General features: G+C 43.5%; 1 protein-coding gene across 2 annotated transcripts in view; it reads left to right on the forward strand.

The window, feature by feature from the left end:
• Positions 1 to 5,406: 5,406 nt before the first annotated feature.
• CLCN1 (chloride voltage-gated channel 1) overlaps positions 5,407 to 18,924 on the forward strand; it is a 65,446-nt gene continuing 51,928 nt past the window's right edge. For both annotated transcript variants that reach the window (XM_074591746.1, XM_074591755.1), the window contains exon 1: positions 5,407 to 5,669. In XM_074591746.1, coding sequence (XP_074447847.1) covers positions 5,619 to 5,669 — 51 coding nt within the window. In that variant the 5' untranslated portion in view covers positions 5,407 to 5,618. The remainder of the gene's footprint in view (positions 5,670 to 18,924) is intronic.

Genomic DNA, 18,924 nt, shown 5'->3' on the forward strand with positions numbered 1-18,924 from the left:
TAGAAGCCTGCAACTTGCTAGCTGCAACCGGTATGGGCTGCTTTTGATTTTTGGTAATACCTGGACTAAACTAAATTTAATACATTTTTAATAAAGAGATACAAGGCAGAACCACCAGTTGGGACACTGATGTTGTGTTTCGGCACATAAAATATTTAGACTGGGAAAATGGTGGGCTTGGTGTTCTCGAAAGTACTTGGAGTACTGCGTGCAGCTCTTGAGTCCGCAGCACAAGAAGGACATGAACCTGTTAGAACGGGTCCAGCGGGGGACTACAAAGATGATCAGAAGGCTGGAGCACCTCTGCTATGAGGACAGGCTGGGGCAGCTGGGGTTGTTCAGCCTGGAGAAGAGAAGGCTCCAGGGAGACCTTATAGCAGCTTTCCAGTACCTGAAGGGGGCCTACAGGAAAGATGGGGAGGGACTCTATCAGGGAGTGGTGCGATAGGACGAGGGGTAGGGTTTTTAAACTGAAAGAGGGGAGATTTAGGTTAGATATTAGGAAGAAATTCTTTACTGTGAGGGTGGTGAGGCACTGGAACAGGTTGCCCAGGGAAGCTGTGGATGCCCCATCCCTGGAAGTGCTCAAGGCCAGGCTGGATGGGGCTTTGAGCAGCCTGGTCTAGTGGGAGGTGTCCCTGCCCACGGCAGGGGGTGTGGAACTAGATGATCTTTAAGGTCCCTTCTAACAAGAAACATTCTGTGATTCTATGAAAGAAGAGTTGGTGCCAAGAAGAATGGTTCCTGAAATAAAGGAGGAGTCTTGGAAAGAGGAAGGGCCCAGAAAGAAGGCAAAGATACCAGCTGCAGGAAAGATCATGTAAGTGAAAGAACATCCAGGGGATCAGATCTGCATGGAAATGACTACCTGGGGATGCCCAGAGGCCTTGACTTGTAATGGCCGAGACTGATAACTGCAAGCAGCTACACAGCACAGAACCAACACAACTTTCTGTTCCACCTTCACAGACCAGCAATGATCTCACTGCTGGCAAGAGAAGCTGAGACCTGGGTAACGCACCTGGGAGAAAGGCAGTGAGTGTGTGTGAAATAAGGAGGTAAAACCTCTGTCCTCATTAGTTCTAAAACAAATCCCCGTATCCAGATCCAATAGAAGCTGCCATTTACTCTGTCTCATCCATGACACCTAAAAGGGCGTTTCCTGTCTTCTAAGCTCTCTTTTTTATGGAAAAGAGTACATTATTTTTTCAATAACACCAAATTCTGGTATTAACATTAGTAGTGGAATTACCAACATCTACCTGTGCATAAAGTGTTTTCCAGTAGTGCAGAAGGTGAAGTAAACAAGATGTTTGTATTTTCAGAGAAATAAGTTTTGAGCTACCTAGCATAGTTTAAGGAATTACTTTAATAGCTCGGATACCAGGAAAGTGTTAACTGGTTCACATTTTGGCTCAAAACCAAAAGAATAGTAAGGCCAAAAGTTTTTGTTTGTGGGACAGGGAGTGAAAACAGTGAACAGGATGTAGACAAAGTATTTTACAAATCTTGTGTTGCGTGAAAAACACTGTATTTATTAGTAGAACAATTCAATAAATTAATACAACTGTAGTAATTCTAAACTGGTTTTGCTTTCCTACTTGGCATCATGAAAAGCAATAGATACTCAGTGGATTTGACTTCGTAAAAATGGTCATTGCTCTCCTTAAAAATTAGGATGTACAGAATAGTATTGAAGGAGGGCATGCTTTCCAAAACATTAAAAAATTTGGCTAAGCATCTATAAAACACCTTGTAAAATAAAATTTCTGCCAAGCTGAAGCTCCTAACATACACTGTACCTCTGTTGTGCGATGTGTTCTTACAGTTCGTCTCAGGGTATGAGCGTTCTTCGCTACGTCGCGAGACTAAAGTATTAAGTTAGGAGAAGGAAATGCAAGAAAATAAGATATTGCGATGTCATAGATCATCTTCATCTCACAGTGATGATGTGTAGTGAAGATGATCGCGTGCGTGCGCATGCATACAGAAAACAGTTTCTTTCAAAGGAAAGGAAAGAAACAAGAATCTCGAGATAGGTTATAATCAACCGTTGTCACAAGGTCAGCAGCCTCAGTGAGACCGTTAAGCTAGGCACGAGTACTAAGTCCTGCTCAATGCAATTTGGCCCAGTGTTGCTGCTTTTGTCAATTCTACTTGTAGAATTCTCCCTGGTGAAGATTTTATATTCTTTTGTTTCCATTTGTCTGCATTTGGTACCTTGTTTATGGTCACTGTTATGTATAACTCAGTCTCCAGGCTGTAGTTTTGTATAAACTGTTAGGCCTGCATACGCAAATTCTTAAGACGTCTCCTGTGTAATTCACTACGTCTTTCAAAGAGCTCAGAGTTGTATTCAGATTTCTCTAGTTTAAGAAAAATAGCTGGACTTGCTGTGGTTTAGGCTGTTGATTTTTTAACTTTTTTTTTTTTTTTCCTTTGTCACTCCTAAAAGTTCTGATTTTCAGCTGCGAAGTAAGGAGAAACAGTAACACCTCTTATAGAAACCATGCCCTGACGAAGGTGAGCATCGTGCTGCATTGAGAAAATACTTAGATTTGGATCTGTTATGTTCAGGTTGCAAAAAAAAAAAAAACAAGCCACAAGCTAGCTAGCTGTTTGTATTCGGTGATTTGTAAAGTGACTTAAAGTGCGAAGGGAAAAGGTCACATGGAGCATAGGCTTAACTTTTCTAAGTTGATTTTACATAGTTAAGGGATGTTATAAGCTGCCGCTGCCTCTAGCAGCTCTGTAGCTTGGGTTTTTCTCCTGCCCAGCCCAGAAACCCCAGGCTTTCCATCCCAGGATGGTTTTCCATTTGCAGGTTCCAACAGTAGCAAGGCCGAGTGTGCTTCTCAGGAACGGGCAGATGTACGGAGGACGCTGATGTGGCCGGCTGCACAGGCTGCAGCAGATAAGGCAGTGCCTTCAGCAGCACCTAGCTTCGGTGCTACCAGGAGTCAAAGCGTAAATACGGCCAGCCACCTCGCCTTCCGCACCAGTCTCACCAGTTGCTGGCACCTCATCCTGACAGCACTCACCTACACGGGACGGTGAGATTTCATGGAAAGATAGTGAAGAAAGGATTTGATGAGGAGATAGGACGGACTGGTGATCAGGAGCAGTGCTCAGTCAGACAAGCACACTGACCAGCCTCCGTTTCCACAAAACCGGCCCCTTTACATCTATTTCCCACTTTGTTCCTCCCCAGCTCTTTTCCTTAACAAGTTTTGCATAGTCCCACAGACTCCTACTGATGTTCCAGGATCCTCAGCATGCCACGACCCCTTCCTGGCTGTGCTGTTGAGCAGCTTTGTCTGGTTTTAGGTATAACAAATTGTGTTAAGCATAGCTTTTTTGATGTCTTCTTTATTCCCATGTCATTTTCAGTTAGAGAATAAGAAAAAAATGCCAACATTAACACAAGAGGAAAATATGAGATCTTTTTAAGGTAGTTCTCAGGAATGAAATGACCTATAGTTAGATGTTAGAATATGTATTCTTTTGGTGTATCTGTCTGTCACAAAATATTTCAAGACTTGACATTCTCTTCTGAGGATGATGGGAAAAAATAGAAAGAAAATGGAAAAAAGAATCATTAAGAGTTGAAACTTCATGAATCATCAATCATAGAATACCAGGTTGGAAGGGACCTCAAGGATCACCTGGTCCAACCTTCCTTGGCAAAAGCACAGTCTTAGACAAGATGGCCCAGCTGAATCTTAAATGTGTCCAATGTTGGGGAATCCACCCCTTCACTGAGGAGATTATTCCGATGGCTGGTTGTTCTCATTGTGAAATATTTTCCTCTGGTGTCCAATCAGAACCTCTTCTGGAGTAACTTGTATCCATTAGCCCTCCTCTTTTCCATGTGACTCCTTGTAAAAAGGGAGTTGCCATCTTTGTAGCCACCCTTTAAATACTGGAACATGGTGATAAGGTCTCCCCTAAGCCTTCTTTTCTCAAGTCTGAACAAACCTAGTTCTCAGCCTTTCCTCATACGGCAGGCTTCCCAGTCCTTGGATCATCTTTGTGGTCCCTCTCTGGACCCTTTCCAGTAGGGACCAAAACTGAACACAGTATTCCAGGTGTGGTCTGACAAGTGCTGAGTAGAATCAATCTCATCAAATTCAACAAGAAATGCGGAGTCCTGCACCTGGGGAGAAGCAACACCAATGTATGCTGGGGGCAACCCAGCTGGGAAGCAGCTTGGGAGAAAAGGACTTGGGGGTTCTCGTGGACACCAAGTTGAACATGAGCCAGCAATGTGCCTTTGTAGCAAAGAAGGCTAATGGTATCCTGGGCTGCATTAGGAGGACTGTTGCCAGCAGGTCAAGGGAGGCGATCCTTCCCCTCTACTCACCTCTGGCAAGGCTGCATCTGCCGTCCTGTGTCCAGTTCTGAGCTCCTCCATACGAGAGAGATACGGACATGCTGGAGAGACTCCAACAATGGGTCGCAGAGATGATGAAGGGACTGGAGCACCTCACATATGAAGAAAGGCTGAGAGAGCGGGGACTGGTCATCCTGGAGAAGGAAAGACTCAGGAGGATCTTGTCAGTGTACCTAAACACCTGGAGGGAAAGCGCAAGGAGGATGGACCCAGGCTTTTCTCAGTGGTGCCCAGTGACAGGACAAGAGGCAACGGGCACAAGGGAAATGCAGGAGGCTCTCTCTGGTCATCAGGAAACAAAGTTTCATTGTGAGGGTGACTGAGCAGTGGAGCAGGTTGCCCAAAGAGGCTGCAGAGTCCCCATTCTTGGAGATACTCAAAAGCCATCTGGACATGTTCTTAGGCAACTGGTTCTAGGTGGCTCTGCATGAGCAGGGGAGTTGGAGCAGATGACCTCCAGAGAGCCCTTCCAACCTCAATCATTCTGTGATTGTGTATGAAAAAGATAGAGTGTTGGTTATGCAGTGCATGAAGGTTCATGAAGGTACAAAGACTGTGAGGAAGCCTGTTTATTTGTGGTGAGGTATTGTGGCCAGAGAATCAGCAATAATGAGTATGCTTTAAGAAAAATTATGTTAAATGTGAGGACACCATGTAATTTATATAAGGAATACCCTTCCAAGGCCTGCTAGTAGGACCTGCACTCTCAGATGCTGACACTTCACCAAGCTGTCCCTGAAACAGGTTGTAGGAATAATCCTACTCAAGTTGCAGGGTGGTTCTCTTGTCTCTAATTTTGGTAATTTTTTATTTCCATCCTCTTCTTCCCTAGTCTTTCTCTGTCATCAGCCCCCATTCTTTCTGTGGTCCCACTGTTTACCCCTTCCAAATGCAGTGAAGAATGATATTGCCTGAGAGAGGAGAGGGAAACCTTACCTCCTGTTAATTTACTGAGCTGTCCTGGTGCCAGGCCAGCAGAGAGATATTAAAGCAGGGAAGCGGCTGCTGAGTCCAAGCACAGACTGAACAGGAGGGGGCAGGGAGGCTCTGGTTACACTCTCCCTCTCTGTCTTTCCCTCACCAGTAACCTTCTCTCTCAGGGTGCTCTGTGGGATTTTAGCTGAAGCCTTGCGTCTGTTTTGCTCCATGATTTTGCCGTGGAGAGCAGAGGAGGAAGACATTGCCCTGAACAACCCCTACTCCACAGGACGGTGTCTCTGGGGATATGACTGGGGATGCCTCTCCAACAAAAGCGTTCCGATACCAACAAACTCTGGTGAGTACGATACCTTGAGGAGAACAGAATGTTTCCTACAAAATAGCTGTTCCCTTCTCTGCTTAAGGGGCTAAACACTTTCTTTGCCTACAAATAACCTTCCGTGTTTGTATTAGGAAGAATCTGTGAGAGTTTGGCCTGACCACGTGTCCCAGTAGTGTCCTCCTCCAAGAGGGAATGAGGCCATATTCTCCTTTTCTTGGTATGAAAATGGGAATAGTTCCTAAAACTATGGGTGAAGGATTTACATCACTGAATTCACCAGACAAAGTAAAAAATGCTGTAGAGACTCAGGGCTGAGTCTGTAGGGACGCCTAGTCTGCAGAGCTGTATAGAAATGTAACTGCTGGTTGTGAATGAGTTTCCTTTTTCCAGACAACCACAGATAAGGGACCGAAACCTGTCTCTGCCCTTTGCTACAGCTCCCAGAAGATGTGGTTGGTATCCTGCCATGCTGCGTGTTAATGGGTGCTAGGAGAGCACAGAGCGTGTTGCTTTATGGCATTTTTTGGGCATATCCCAGTGGAGTCTTGCACTGCTTTGTTTTATAGGTATTTGGATGCAGGCTCTCGCCCCACTTTCTGGTTTAAGTACTTTAAGAGATTGCTGCCAACTAGGAGAACTAAGATTTATTGCATCTCATGAGTCCTCATACTTCTCTGGACAAGCTGAGGTAGCAGTTTGTACTGTATCCAAAAAGCCACTTCCTTTAGTAATTGAAGGGAGAATTGGCATCATAAACTCACAATTGCCTAAGGAACAGCATGAATGGAATCCCAGCCTCTAAAAATGAACAGTGGCCTGTTTGTACTTGAGCAAGGAAAGTTTTGGTAGCAGTGTTTGGAGACAAGACTGTGTTGGGGCTGAGGAAAACATGAAATCTCATCTTCTTTGAGCTACTGCAAAGAAAGATGGAGAGACTCTTTATGGAAGCTGGAATACCTGGTTTACTAAGGGGAATGTGTGGTTGCCTTTGAGAACATAAAGCTGAGGTGAAGACCAGGAGAGTAGCTTTCAGTACAACATTTTCTGCTGCTGATCGCTGCTGTTGTGTATGGCGTAGTGCCTTACAGATGAATGAAGAACTGTATGATCTTTAGTGTGACGAAATAGCCCTTTATGACTGAAAGCTTGATTTCAAATCCAGACTTATGTAATGAATGTAAATGAATGCCTCATAGGCACATCACAAGCACGCGCCCTCAGCTCCACAGTGTTTTACCAAGAATGCTATTTATCACTTGTCAAGTATTAACATTGCTGAAGAAGCCAATTGTTATAGTGGAAAGGCTGGATTATGAAATATTTCATCTCGGTTGGCCTGGCTTTCTGTAGTCCAATATAAAAAAAGCAGCATCCTCAGTGTCAGGATTGAGTAGAACCAAAACTGGAGCATTGAGACTGGGCCTCACATATGACATAATGGGATGGCAGTGGCCTGCTTGCACAGTGTACAAACATGTAAGGTTTGTGGAGGGAGAACAAGAGTTGGGTTCTGAGATCAAAAATTCAAACTGAGTTGGTTTCTGAGTTGATCAAATTGCATCAGACACTGAACTGTAAGGAAATACTACAAAACTAAACAAAAACAGTGGTAGAGAAGACAGCACGAGACAGCAAAAAACGCAGAAATAGCGAGTATGCTACTTGGGGAAAATGGCTATATTTTTTCTGTAACTGTAACAAACTCATGAATCTCTAGAATTTTGAGTTTTAAATTCTTTAGTTTAGAACGAGACTAGTCAGAGTATTTAGACTAGTGACAGTTTTCTTGAATGCTTGTGGGAAGACACAACTGGTATTAGATTTCTTGAGTTCAAAGAGCTCAATGCTTGGAGCTAAGGCAAGTCGTCTTTGACAAAACATTTGTACATTACTGAATAGCTATTCCGGAGAGAAAGCAAGGCAATGTGCTGTGTGATCTTCATTTATTCATAAATTTATCCCAAATATTTGTCATTGAGAGCTTTTTTGGCTTCTGGACAGGACAGGATTGTGTAATAAATGGTAGCTGCATGTGTCCCTCAAGTGTCTGCATGGAGAAACCCAGAATGCTTAGCTCTTTAATTGAATTCAGGTCACCCACATCCCAGATAAGCTTTATGATAAGGAGGCAACTATGCTACAACCTATTTCATTAAAGAGGTGGCTATAAATTTGGGAATTCTTAGAGAATGACCATATACTTGAGTCCTTAAGGGTCACAGGCAGAGGAGAGAGTAGTTACTGAGAGCACTAGTTGCTGGATCTAATCCAGGCATCAGTGCTAAGTAAATGCTGAATGACTAACCTTGATGAGGGATGAATTATTTCTCAAAACATGAAAAATGAAGAACAGTTCTAAAGATTAGGTAGCAAGTGAACAAGGAACTGTAATTTTGGATGTAGGTGTCTCTAGTGGATCCCAGACACTTTTGGGATTGAGTGACCCAAATGCTGTCTTTATGAGCATACTCCTATCAAGTATCATCATTACCACTATCCACTCCATGTACTCAGTCATGTTAGTTCTTTCTTGTTTAGTGAGTGAACAGCAGCAAAGAGCACTTCCAAACTGATGCCACACATGTCAGTTTTCATACATAAAGCAGTCACAGCTCTCTGGGCATGCTGGTCTGTAGTAAAAGAGAGACGGTGGTTCATCACCTGGCTTCAAAGACTGTAGGAATGCCTGCTGTTTTCCCCTGATTTAGAAAATCAATTTCAGTGTCACAATCCAAAACCTAAATCACTTAGGAAGCCCTTATGCCCTGAGATGAAGGGAAATGGTAGACTGGGTAGTTGCTGGTCACCCTTCAAGGTCACAAATCATCTACATAAGAGTGCTGATGAGTCAGCTGGCCATTTCTCATCCTTCGATCCCTTCTGTGATTAAAGTATCTCTGCTTATTTACATAACGTGGCCACTTTATTAAAATTTTCTCCTCCTGGCTCAGTCCTTTGCAGTTTCTCTCCTGTATACGCTTTTAGCCATTTCTTTCACAGATGTTCACTACCTCTTTGTCACTTACTCTTGTTATCCTCACGTAACTTTTACTCACCCTTGTCATCTGCTGCGTCTCCTCAGTTTGTTTCTCTGCTGTTCCTGCTCTCAGTATATATGAAGCCAAGTGTTAGGTTTCACAGCTGTGTTTTTCTCTGTGCCTTCCTCACATCAGTGCCATTGGATTCTGTTCTAAAAATATCCCATGTCACCCTTTCCCTGTGCCGTCCCAAGGCAGTGGGGAGATTCTCCGCAGCCTCCCTCTCCTCTTTTTCTTTTTGAAGATGTTGTCAATCATACAGAAAGTAACATTAGAAGGCAGAAGAGACCTGGACAACTGAGGTCAAGAGAAAGATCATTTGTGCAGATTTCTATGGCTAATTCCAAAGCTGGAGAGGGCAACAGATGCAGATTAATACAGGGCCAGGCTCTACAGGGCAAGATGTAGGCTGCTGACAATGACATGAGAAAAGAAAGAAAGGAATTCTTCAGTTTCTTGCTGTCTGATTAAAAGTGCAGGCATTTAGAAGCATCACCTACTGCTATTACAGAACAATTTTAGTTTCTCGTATTCAGTCTTTGGGGGGAGAGAGTCACCTCTTGTATATTGCCAGTATTTGTTGGCTCACAGGCCGGCCTCTACTGAAACTAACAAAGCAAAAAAAAGTCGTCCATTGACCATCTTCCCATTAAGTCAGATGGAATTCAGTATCTACTGAAGCTAAAGGCTTCCTATTCACTTATCCACCATATCCACCTTGCCGTCTGCTTCCCCTTGGTTTGGCACCTACTGACTCAGTTCTATAGTCATATTTGAAGATCTGCATTCATTTCTGTCCCCTCTTCCCATTAGTGGGATCACAGAACTAATACCTTGTCAGAAATTCGCTGCAGAAATCAGTGGGGGGGGTCTTGTCCTGACTGCATTGTACAAATGCCTGGGGAGCTGAAAGGCTTTTCCCTGCAATGTACACATAGTAGTGCTCCTCTTCTGTAATCGTCAGTCAGTCACTGGGCAAACAGGCCTCCTGCTTTTGTGCCATGGGATTGTGCCCAGACCTTTCCCAGCTGAGGGGTTGGCCAGTTTCAGAATCGTGTGAGTAACGGTGTGTTTCCAGTGCCACCCATCATGCCAGGAGGAAGGCTGAGGAAAAGAAAAATGAAAACAGGCCTACTGACAATGAACTTTTACTTAAACTAACATGAATTTTATTATTAAGATTTTAGTAAGGTGGAATATACGTGGCATTCATTGGTTCTGGATTAGGAGCAGGTTAAAGACTGGATTGAGCATAGATTTACTTTCTCCAGAGTGCCAGGCCCTAGAGACAAATCATGAGTTCATAGCTCTCCTATCCACCCTGTTTGCAAATAATTTATGTAAGAACATCTTCCCCAAACAATAAAGTAGTGCTCTGTCCATCACTGCGTGGAGAAATGGTCAGAGCGGCCCTACCTGTTTAAAACATGGGGATCGGAAATTTTTGTATATTTTGCTGTGGGCATAAACTCCACTGCGAGACCGAGCGGCTTCTTGAAGAAATGATCTCCTTTCCAGTTTGTATTGCTAGCACACCTGGACTTCATAGTTCTATTAATAATTTAAGTTTGTCTGCCAGTTTTTTGGTTTTGTCTCTATCAAAGTGGAAAAAAAGAGAGTCACGGAAAGATTTAGGTGGGAAGGGACCTCCGGCAGTGTCCAGTCCAACCCTCTGCTCAGGCATGAATTTCCCTTGTTGCAAGTCACAGCTGTTGGCTCTTGCCCTTTCCCTGTGCGTCTCTGAGAAAAGCCTGGCTCCCTCTTGTCTATACCCTCCCTCTAGGTAGTGGCAGACAGCAAACAGACTTCCCTCAGCCTCCTCTTCTCTGGGGCGAATAAACCCACTTCCTTCAGCCTCGCCAGTCAACAACCCAGGCAGGCCTTCCTGAGGTGACCCCCGCAGCTGCGTACCACTGCTGCTTCTTACTGACCTAAATGCTTTTCCCATGGAGAAAGTTTGATTTAACGGTAACACGCGCGGCAGAAATGGCACCAAAGACTTTCCCTGCCACTCAGTGCTTCCTTGCCCGTCTGGGAGCCGCTGCAGCCTCACAGGGGCCGGTTCCCTGCCAGGCACCTTATCCTAGATGGCACGGTCCTGGCAGGGTGCTGCAAGGGGCCTTTGCTGCTCCTTGCAGAAAAACATTTTTTTTCACCCGTTTCCAGCATCATTCAACTACTGGCTTCTGTCGTGAAGGTGTCCAGAATTGTATGTTTTAAGATGTTATTTCCAAACGATCCAAGGTGACCAGCTACAAAGTGGAGATCTTGCACACCAGCAGCTAGCTGCGTAGCAGCGGTGTCGTCTCTCAGCACTGCACTTGTCTATTCCTGAGAAAGCTGCCGCAACTATAACGCAGTAGCAGTGAGAATATCTTTATACTCCAGTGAGTTTGTCCAGCTACATGTCCCTGACTTGTAATGCTATAAAATTTAAGCTTTTCCATGAATTGTACAGACCTCCTGTCCAAGCAAATAAATGCCGAGGGCTGGCAGCACGCTGATCGATCTAACTCTTGCCATTGATCTTGTGCTGTAAGAAGTAAAATAGCCTGCTTGTGTGTAAATGGCATAAGGGGGCATCCCACATTTGTTTGAAACCTAATAGGGTAGGCTGCATGCTATAAGCTTTTTCACGTGGACAAAGAAAGTACATCATTGTTTTGACAGCTGACACTTGCGTGCTAATTTGGCAGTATAGCCCATTAAATTACTTGAGACAAGTTTGGGGTGGGGGGTTGGGTGGAAAGACCATGTGCCACTATTCCTGATGTTTCAAAAAGTTAGACCTGTTGCTAGTAAAATTGTCAACGATGGCAGTAGAGGGGCAACTGGAATACAGAGGTTGCTGCCTAAGCTGTACAGCAGGTGGCATTCAAAGTACAGTGCATGAGAAATAATGCATCAATACAGAAACGTACAGCAAATACAAATCCTCCAGGTAAACTTGGCTACTGTTGTGAATCTCCACAAAATCACTGCAAAGAACCCGGGCATGCTGGAGAGAATCTCGCAGTATATGCACTACATAAAATTAAGTTATTTTGTCAATGCTTGCTTTAGTGAAGTGGCAGGAAGTTGCTGCTGAAGTTGCTGCTGTTAGTACTGATAGAATTGTACAGCTTCTACACACCTGCACGATACAGTGGTAACTCCGTTAACTCACCTTGTTAACACAGAGGGAGGACAGACATAGGCTATTAATGTTGGACACTACCTTATCTGAACCTGCTTATTTAAAGTGTTTTCATTTACCGTTAAGTGGCGTAGAACCACTCGGGGAACCAAATTTCGTTGCTGGTTATCTGCATGTGAAGGCATACTATGCTTTTGTATTTGATAATGGTACAAGTCTCCACACTGGCCATATGAGTAGCAAAGAGATTCTTCACAAGTTGCTACTGCAACAGACACTTCAGTCTTTGGACATTGCTAAGGATATAGGCAGGGTTAAGGGATTTGCTCACATTGTTAAAACTGAGCCATATATCTCTACAACAAATTCCTGCCTCCCGGTGAAGTGTTGATTCTTATGTGTCCTTAAAGGAACCAAGTGACTGTTGGGAGGGACAGCCACCCATTTCCACAAAATATTTATAGAAGGTCATGGATCAAGAATGTTTGTCTGTCAGCTATAGGCATCGAGAGTAGATTCTAAAAACACAGAAGAATACAAAGCAACTTTACTGCACAGTGCTCATGCAAGTTTGAGTGACACCTTTTCAAAGCAAGCCATTACCTGCAGCTCTAAAAACTTTGACAAATGACAAGCAGTATGCTCTTCTCTGATTTGGTGATGTGAGGAAACAGTGTTTAAGTTCATTAGCTCGTGGACCCTCAACTTAGTTTCAGATTGAAGTTAGGCCAATTAGTCTTAACTGTGCATAGTCTAGCATATACATTCTTTGATCCCGTGTAAACTACTAAAGGACTATGGATATCTTATCTATAACCCAAGACTCGGAGCTACCCAAAGCTCTACTGGGACGCCAAAGAGAACAGAATTTGCCTGAAGATCACTCGCAGAAGCCGAAAAAATATTTCACTGTTAAAAAGACTTTACTGCTTTTAACAGCTCCAGAAAAATAACTATCCCTTTTTGAGTATGTAGTCAACCTAGGTACAGAACACAGCTCTGCAGAGAGACTTAAGAATTAGGTGGGGCTTTCTTCAGCCAGCTGAAAGAGCCTCATATTCACAGTCCCTGGAAGCAATCTGCTGGAGCAACAACGCAGGAGGGCACAAGCAATCCAGGAGATTTCTGGAGTGCTTCGACAACAATTAACACAAAATAATCAAGGAGACAGCAAGGGAAGGTGCTCTGCTGGACCTGATACTTACAAACAAGGAAGGAGTGGTTGGGGGCGTGAAGGTCTGGGACAGCCTCAAGATCTGAGGAGGGAGAAGGACTAAAAACAAGATCATGATCCTTGAGTTCAGAAGAGCAGTCTTTGGCTCTTCAGGAATCCGCTTGGAAGAATCCCATGGGATATGGCCCTGAAGAGAACAGGGATCCAGAAGAGCTGGTTGATGTACAGGAATCGTCTCCTCCAAGCTCAGGAATATCCATCCCGATGAGCAGGAAATCAAGGAAAGGCAGCAGGAGGCCTGCATGGATGAACAAGGAGCTCCTGACTACATTCAGACACAGAAAGGTGTAAGCAGGGTCATGTATTCTTGGCAGGAATACAGAAACACTGGCCAAGTGTGCAAGGATGAGTTTAAGAAAGCCAAAGCTCATCTGGAGTTTAATCTGCTGAGGGACATGAAGGACAACAAGAATGGCTTCTACAGGTATATCAGCAGCAAAACAAAGGTGATGGAAAATGTGAGCCCTCTGCTAAAAGGGCGGGAGACCAGGTGACAAAGAGCAAGGGCCCTCCTTGGAAGAGGATGAGGACAGGGAACATTCAAGCAAACTGGACATACATAAGTCCAAGGAACCTGATGTGGTGCACCCACAAGTGGTGAGGGAGTTCGTTAATTTCATTGCGAGACCACTCGCAATTATTTTACTGAGGACTGGAAGAAAACAAATGTCACTCCGATCTTCAAAAATGGCAAGAAGTCCAGCATACTACAGGCTGGTCCACCTCACCTCATTCCCAAGAAAGGTGATGGAGCAGCTCATCTTGGGAACTATTTCCAGACACATGAACGGCAGGAAGGTGATTCAGAGTAGTGATTCATGGATTTATGAAGGGAAAAAAAAATCACACTTAACTAACCTGATAGCCTTCAGTGATCAGATGATAGCTTGGTGGATGAAGGGAGAACCATGGATTTTGTTTATCTTTACTTCAGCAAGGCTTTTGACACTGTCTCCCACAACATCCTCAGACCAATCTGATTAAGTACAGGCGAGACAAGTGGGCCTCAAAGTGGATTGAAAACTGGCTGAACTGTGGGGCTCAAAAGGTTGTGATCAGTAGCACAAAAGCCAGCTGGAGGGCAGTCATTAGCGGTGTACCCCAATTGTTGACACTGGATCCAATACTGTTTAACCGCTTCATTAATTATCTAGACATGATGTAACTGAGAAAACTTTCAGCAAATTTGCAGATAATACAAAACTGGGTTGAGTGGTTGATACCCCAGAGGGTTGCACCGCCATTCAGAGGGACTTTGACAGGCTGGAGGAATGGGCAGAGAAGAACCTCATGAAGTTCAATAAAGGGAAATGTAGAGTCCTGCACCTGGGGAGGAATAATCCAATGCACCAGTACATGCTGGGGACTGACTGCCTGGGAAGCAGCTTGGCAGAAAAGGGTCTAGAGCTCCTGGTGGACACCAAGTTGAGCGTAAGTCAGTAGTGTGCCCTTGCTGCAAAGAAGGCTAATGGTATACTGGGCTGCATTAGGAGGATTGTTGCCAGTAGGTTGTGGGAGGTGATACTTGCCCTCCACTTAGCTGTGGAGAGGCCACATCTGGAGTCCTGTGTCCAGTTCTGAGCTCCCCGGTTCAAAAGATATATGGAACTACTGAATTGAGTTCTGCAAAGGGCCACAAAGATGAAGAGACTGGACTATCTTTCATATGAGGAAAGGCTGAGAGAGCTGGAACTGTTCAGCATGGAGAAGAGAAGTCTCAGGGGGGAACTTATCATCTGATGGGAGACTGAAGATGATGAAGCCAGACTCTTCTCAGTGGTGCCCAGTGACGGAACAAGATGGAATGGGCACAAATTGAAACACAGGAAATTCTGTCTGAACATAAGTTTTTTTGCTGTGATTGAGCACTGGCACAGGTTTCCTGGAGAGGTTGTAGAATTTGCATCCTTGGAGATATTCAAAAGCTGTTTGGACATAACCAGGGCAACCTGCTCCAGTTGACACTGCTTGAGCATGGTATTGGACGAGATGCAGGTGTCACATCCAAAGTTCAAATATCCTGTGATGCTGTAATTAACTAAAGTACTCAGAGGAACAGCAGTGCAAGTTACCTACTGGTCAATAAGATTATTGTCTTCTAAATATGTCATAGAATGTATTTTTTAATTCTTCACCTATGATGAACTCTCTTATCTACCCTTATTTTTAAAGGACTCACAAATAACTGGCATTTACTTCTATTACAGAAAAGCAAATTAAAACTGTGTGCCTGCATTGAAATTCCAAGAAGTTGTAACTTTAATAGAACAAGATGCATGTTGTCTGATGAATATATTTTTTTGGTTCTGAACCCACTGCCTACCTCCTGAGATACAGCAAAACAAACCTTTTCAGTTCATTTTTCTCCATATCACTCATGTTTTCTATTCATGTCCAGCCCTTGTTGCCCTTTCCAGCTTGGGAGGCTCAAGTCTGCTTAGCTGTTCTTCATACAGAAGCTATTCCATAATTTTGACCGTCCTCTGAAACTCTTCCAGTTCTACTATATCCTTTTTGAGGTTGGGGGAAACAGAAATGCAAATATTACTCAAGATGTAGTTGCATGTTCATTTTATCTAGTCTTATTTTCCTACTTCTTAAACCATGGTTCTAAAAAAATACTGAGGGACTCATTATCATGACCATTCTGTTTAACCCCAATACCTATTTAAGAAAATAGTAAAAGTCAGCTTAAATAGTAACACCTGGACGATTATTGTGTATGCAAAACTAGAACAGCTGTTCCTCCTCCCAGTCATCATTTATTGTGACTGTTTCACCTGTCCTTTTATCGCTCAGTCATCCTGTTAAGGTCTTTATACAATTCTTCAGTCAGCCTTTCTATTTATTCCTCCGAATAACTTCCGAACAAACTGTGAGCCCTTTTCAACACCAGAGAGGTATTTCATTTTACACCGATTGGCATCAAGTTTTTTATTAGAGGTAGATAACAAGGCAGTGCGTGTGTGAGTGCGCTGCTTTTAGCTCCAATTCCATACAGAAATGGGGCATGTTGGAAATCTCATTTCCATTAATTGGAAGTCCATAATGCTCCAGGCCGATAAGGTAAAAGAACTGCAGGTTCACTTAAGCTTTCCAGGAAAGGTAAAGGCAAATGCAAGATTAAACGCATCGCAGTCGTGACAGAAGAAACAGCCAGGGTGGTGTAGGAACTTTATACCAGAGGTACAAGAAAATCTTTCTCTTGGGAAGATTAAGTAAGCGCTAAGTAAAGTTCTCCTCTTGCCTGAACATGTGTTTTAGTGCTTCATGTGAGGCTGTACATTGTAGCTGAGATGATCTATTGACCACCACATGTAACAGCTTCTTACATAAATGTTGCTTCCCTGACCTACAGTGAACTCATTCAGAGCACGACACTGAGAAGTCAACCGCGTAAAGACAGGAATGTTTTTCCATCAGTTTACCTGTCACGATGCTAAGGGCAGACGTATCAGAGCTGGCGCAAGGAAGGGAATGTGGCTGTCCTTTCTTTGTGCCGCTCGCAATTTTGAGGCAGCTGTGAAGGTTCAGGCCAACACTGAAAAATCTCGAAATATTGTGTGCTTTCTCTTTAACCCAGCCTCTTCTTTACCTTTCAAAAGCAAGGTAAGAGTAGTTAACACTAAGATTTTTTTACTCTTACCCTATGACCCTTAAAGACTTGAGGTGGGGGGGGTTTTGTTTGATTTTTGTTTTGGGGGGGTTGTTTTCTTTTAACTGCTCTCATACCAGAAGACAAATACCAGACTTGAGATTTTGGAAATGTGGAATAAAGGAAACTAAGAAGTTGAAGGTCTGATACATCACTGGCTTTTCATTAGGCAGGTGCACAGTGTGTCAGGCAGCCTGTTCTGTGTAGGGCTTAGGTAGTAGCCTGACTAGTAGCCCTTCACCACAAGCCCACAGAAAGACAGATTATCTGCAAGAAGTAGTCCTTCCCCATAGTACCTTTCACTCTCCATTCAGTTCTAGCCCATATCACCCTTATTCTTGACTTTTACAGTTCCATCACTGTGGGAAACTCTTCAAATGCTATGTAGCCTACCTGTAAGCATAACCGTGTTAAAGAAACACCACTCTTGAAGCATGAATCACAACGGTTCAAACTTGTGAGGCAGTACTAACAACTGCCAGAAGTGCCCTACTGGGTCAGCCCTTCTGAGCTCTGCCCGACTCCTTCATCCCAGCAGCATCTTAGGGAGCAGAACCCCAGGGGTTGGACAAGTACTGAGTTGACCTTTTCCTTCAAAAGTGCCAGTCACGGGAAAGAAAGGGAGGGAATTCATATACCCTCAGTTGGTAGCAAGAGATTCAGTGAGTACAGCTTGCTTATTATTTCTTGATGTGCTGTTTCTTCCAGCCTTGCTTGTTTTATATTCTACTCAGCCACCTAACTCCTGATACCTTATAGAACCTGACATCCTTATAGCAAGTGCATAGTATAATGTTAGTATAATGTATTGACAAAACACACTAAGATACTCTGGCATACCCTTTCCAAATCCTTCCACAAGGATTTTTGATTCTTTCAGAACCTCTAGTTGTTTCCACTTCCAACACAACTGCTGTTTACAAGTGTAGGCTTCTCTCTCCTTCTCTCCACTTCCCCACATGGATGTGTTTGGGATCTTGGCTAAAGAGAATGAGCAATCATCAGCTGATGACATTTTGCTACTGAATGTGGACTGTGAGACTGACACAACTGATTCCATAACAGTATGTCAGCTGACTGTTTATCCTTTTGAGGGTGAAGTTTTATAATATAATGTAATATAATATGATATGGTCTAATGTCAGGTGGTTGTGAAAAGGGACAGACTTATTTTATTCTCTCTGGTTTTGGACATACTTTCCTACTGCTCTTGTCATGAGGGATCTAATGCCCATGGCTGCAATGTTAAATTAGCTCAGGCTGTTGATTGAACACAAATCTAACCCATCAAGCAATTAGTTTTCCATCAACCCAGCTTGGTCACCTCTCAGTCACATGATTGCTCAAATCTCATGAAAGGAAGAGAAAATTGTTTGGTAGTACAGCTTCTTGCTATGGACTGTTGTAAAGAATGACCTTGTACCGGAGGGACAGAATAGCAGCAAGAATCAGACTTCTGACGCTGAACATCAGGAGGGTTATCAGCACGCTTTCAGACTGAAGCTTTAGGAGAAGATAACAGGTGCAAAAGCATGTTTTCTTCCGGTCATTTTTATGAAGGGTAGTACAGTTAGAAAAATTCTGTATCCTCAAGTGCAGGGCATATCAAAGTCTGTGAACACTCAAATTAGACGTAGAAAGAAAATATCATCCAATTTAAATAGAGTACCAAAACAAGAACCAAAGTAGTGGTATACCTACTTCTATGCAAATGCTAGAATTATGAAAAATAATACATAGGACCAGTCTCTAATCCTAACAGGAGATACACCAGGCATGTTAAAAAATTTGTGGCAGACAATGAATGGGAAATTTTAATACTAGAACACAAATTATGCAGAAAGATAAGGTAAACCATAGCAGCCATAGAGTAGTACTATATGCTGATGAGAACCTGGATCAAACTAACAAACTCAGCATCAGAACAGGTTGAAATTTCAGACCTAAATAGAAAGTGTCTAGTGTTGGAACTGCATCACCACCTTCTGAACTTAGACTGCAACACTGTGATATGTTGATTGAGATCAGAGAGCCAGCTAGGACAGAAACTACAATAGTCACAAAAAACTGCCATGACCCCCATATAGGCTGGGCAAAAGTCACATTGGGTTGTGAAGTTGATGTAATTGGTGATTGTGGAATAGTCAGCTAAGGAAGTCCACAAAAGGTTCTGACTAGATACTGCACTAAAAAATTCAATTTCTTAG

This window comes from Larus michahellis, chromosome 1, assembly GCF_964199755.1.
Source record: "Larus michahellis chromosome 1, bLarMic1.1, whole genome shotgun sequence".
Classification (NCBI taxonomy): domain Eukaryota; kingdom Metazoa; phylum Chordata; class Aves; order Charadriiformes; family Laridae; genus Larus; species Larus michahellis.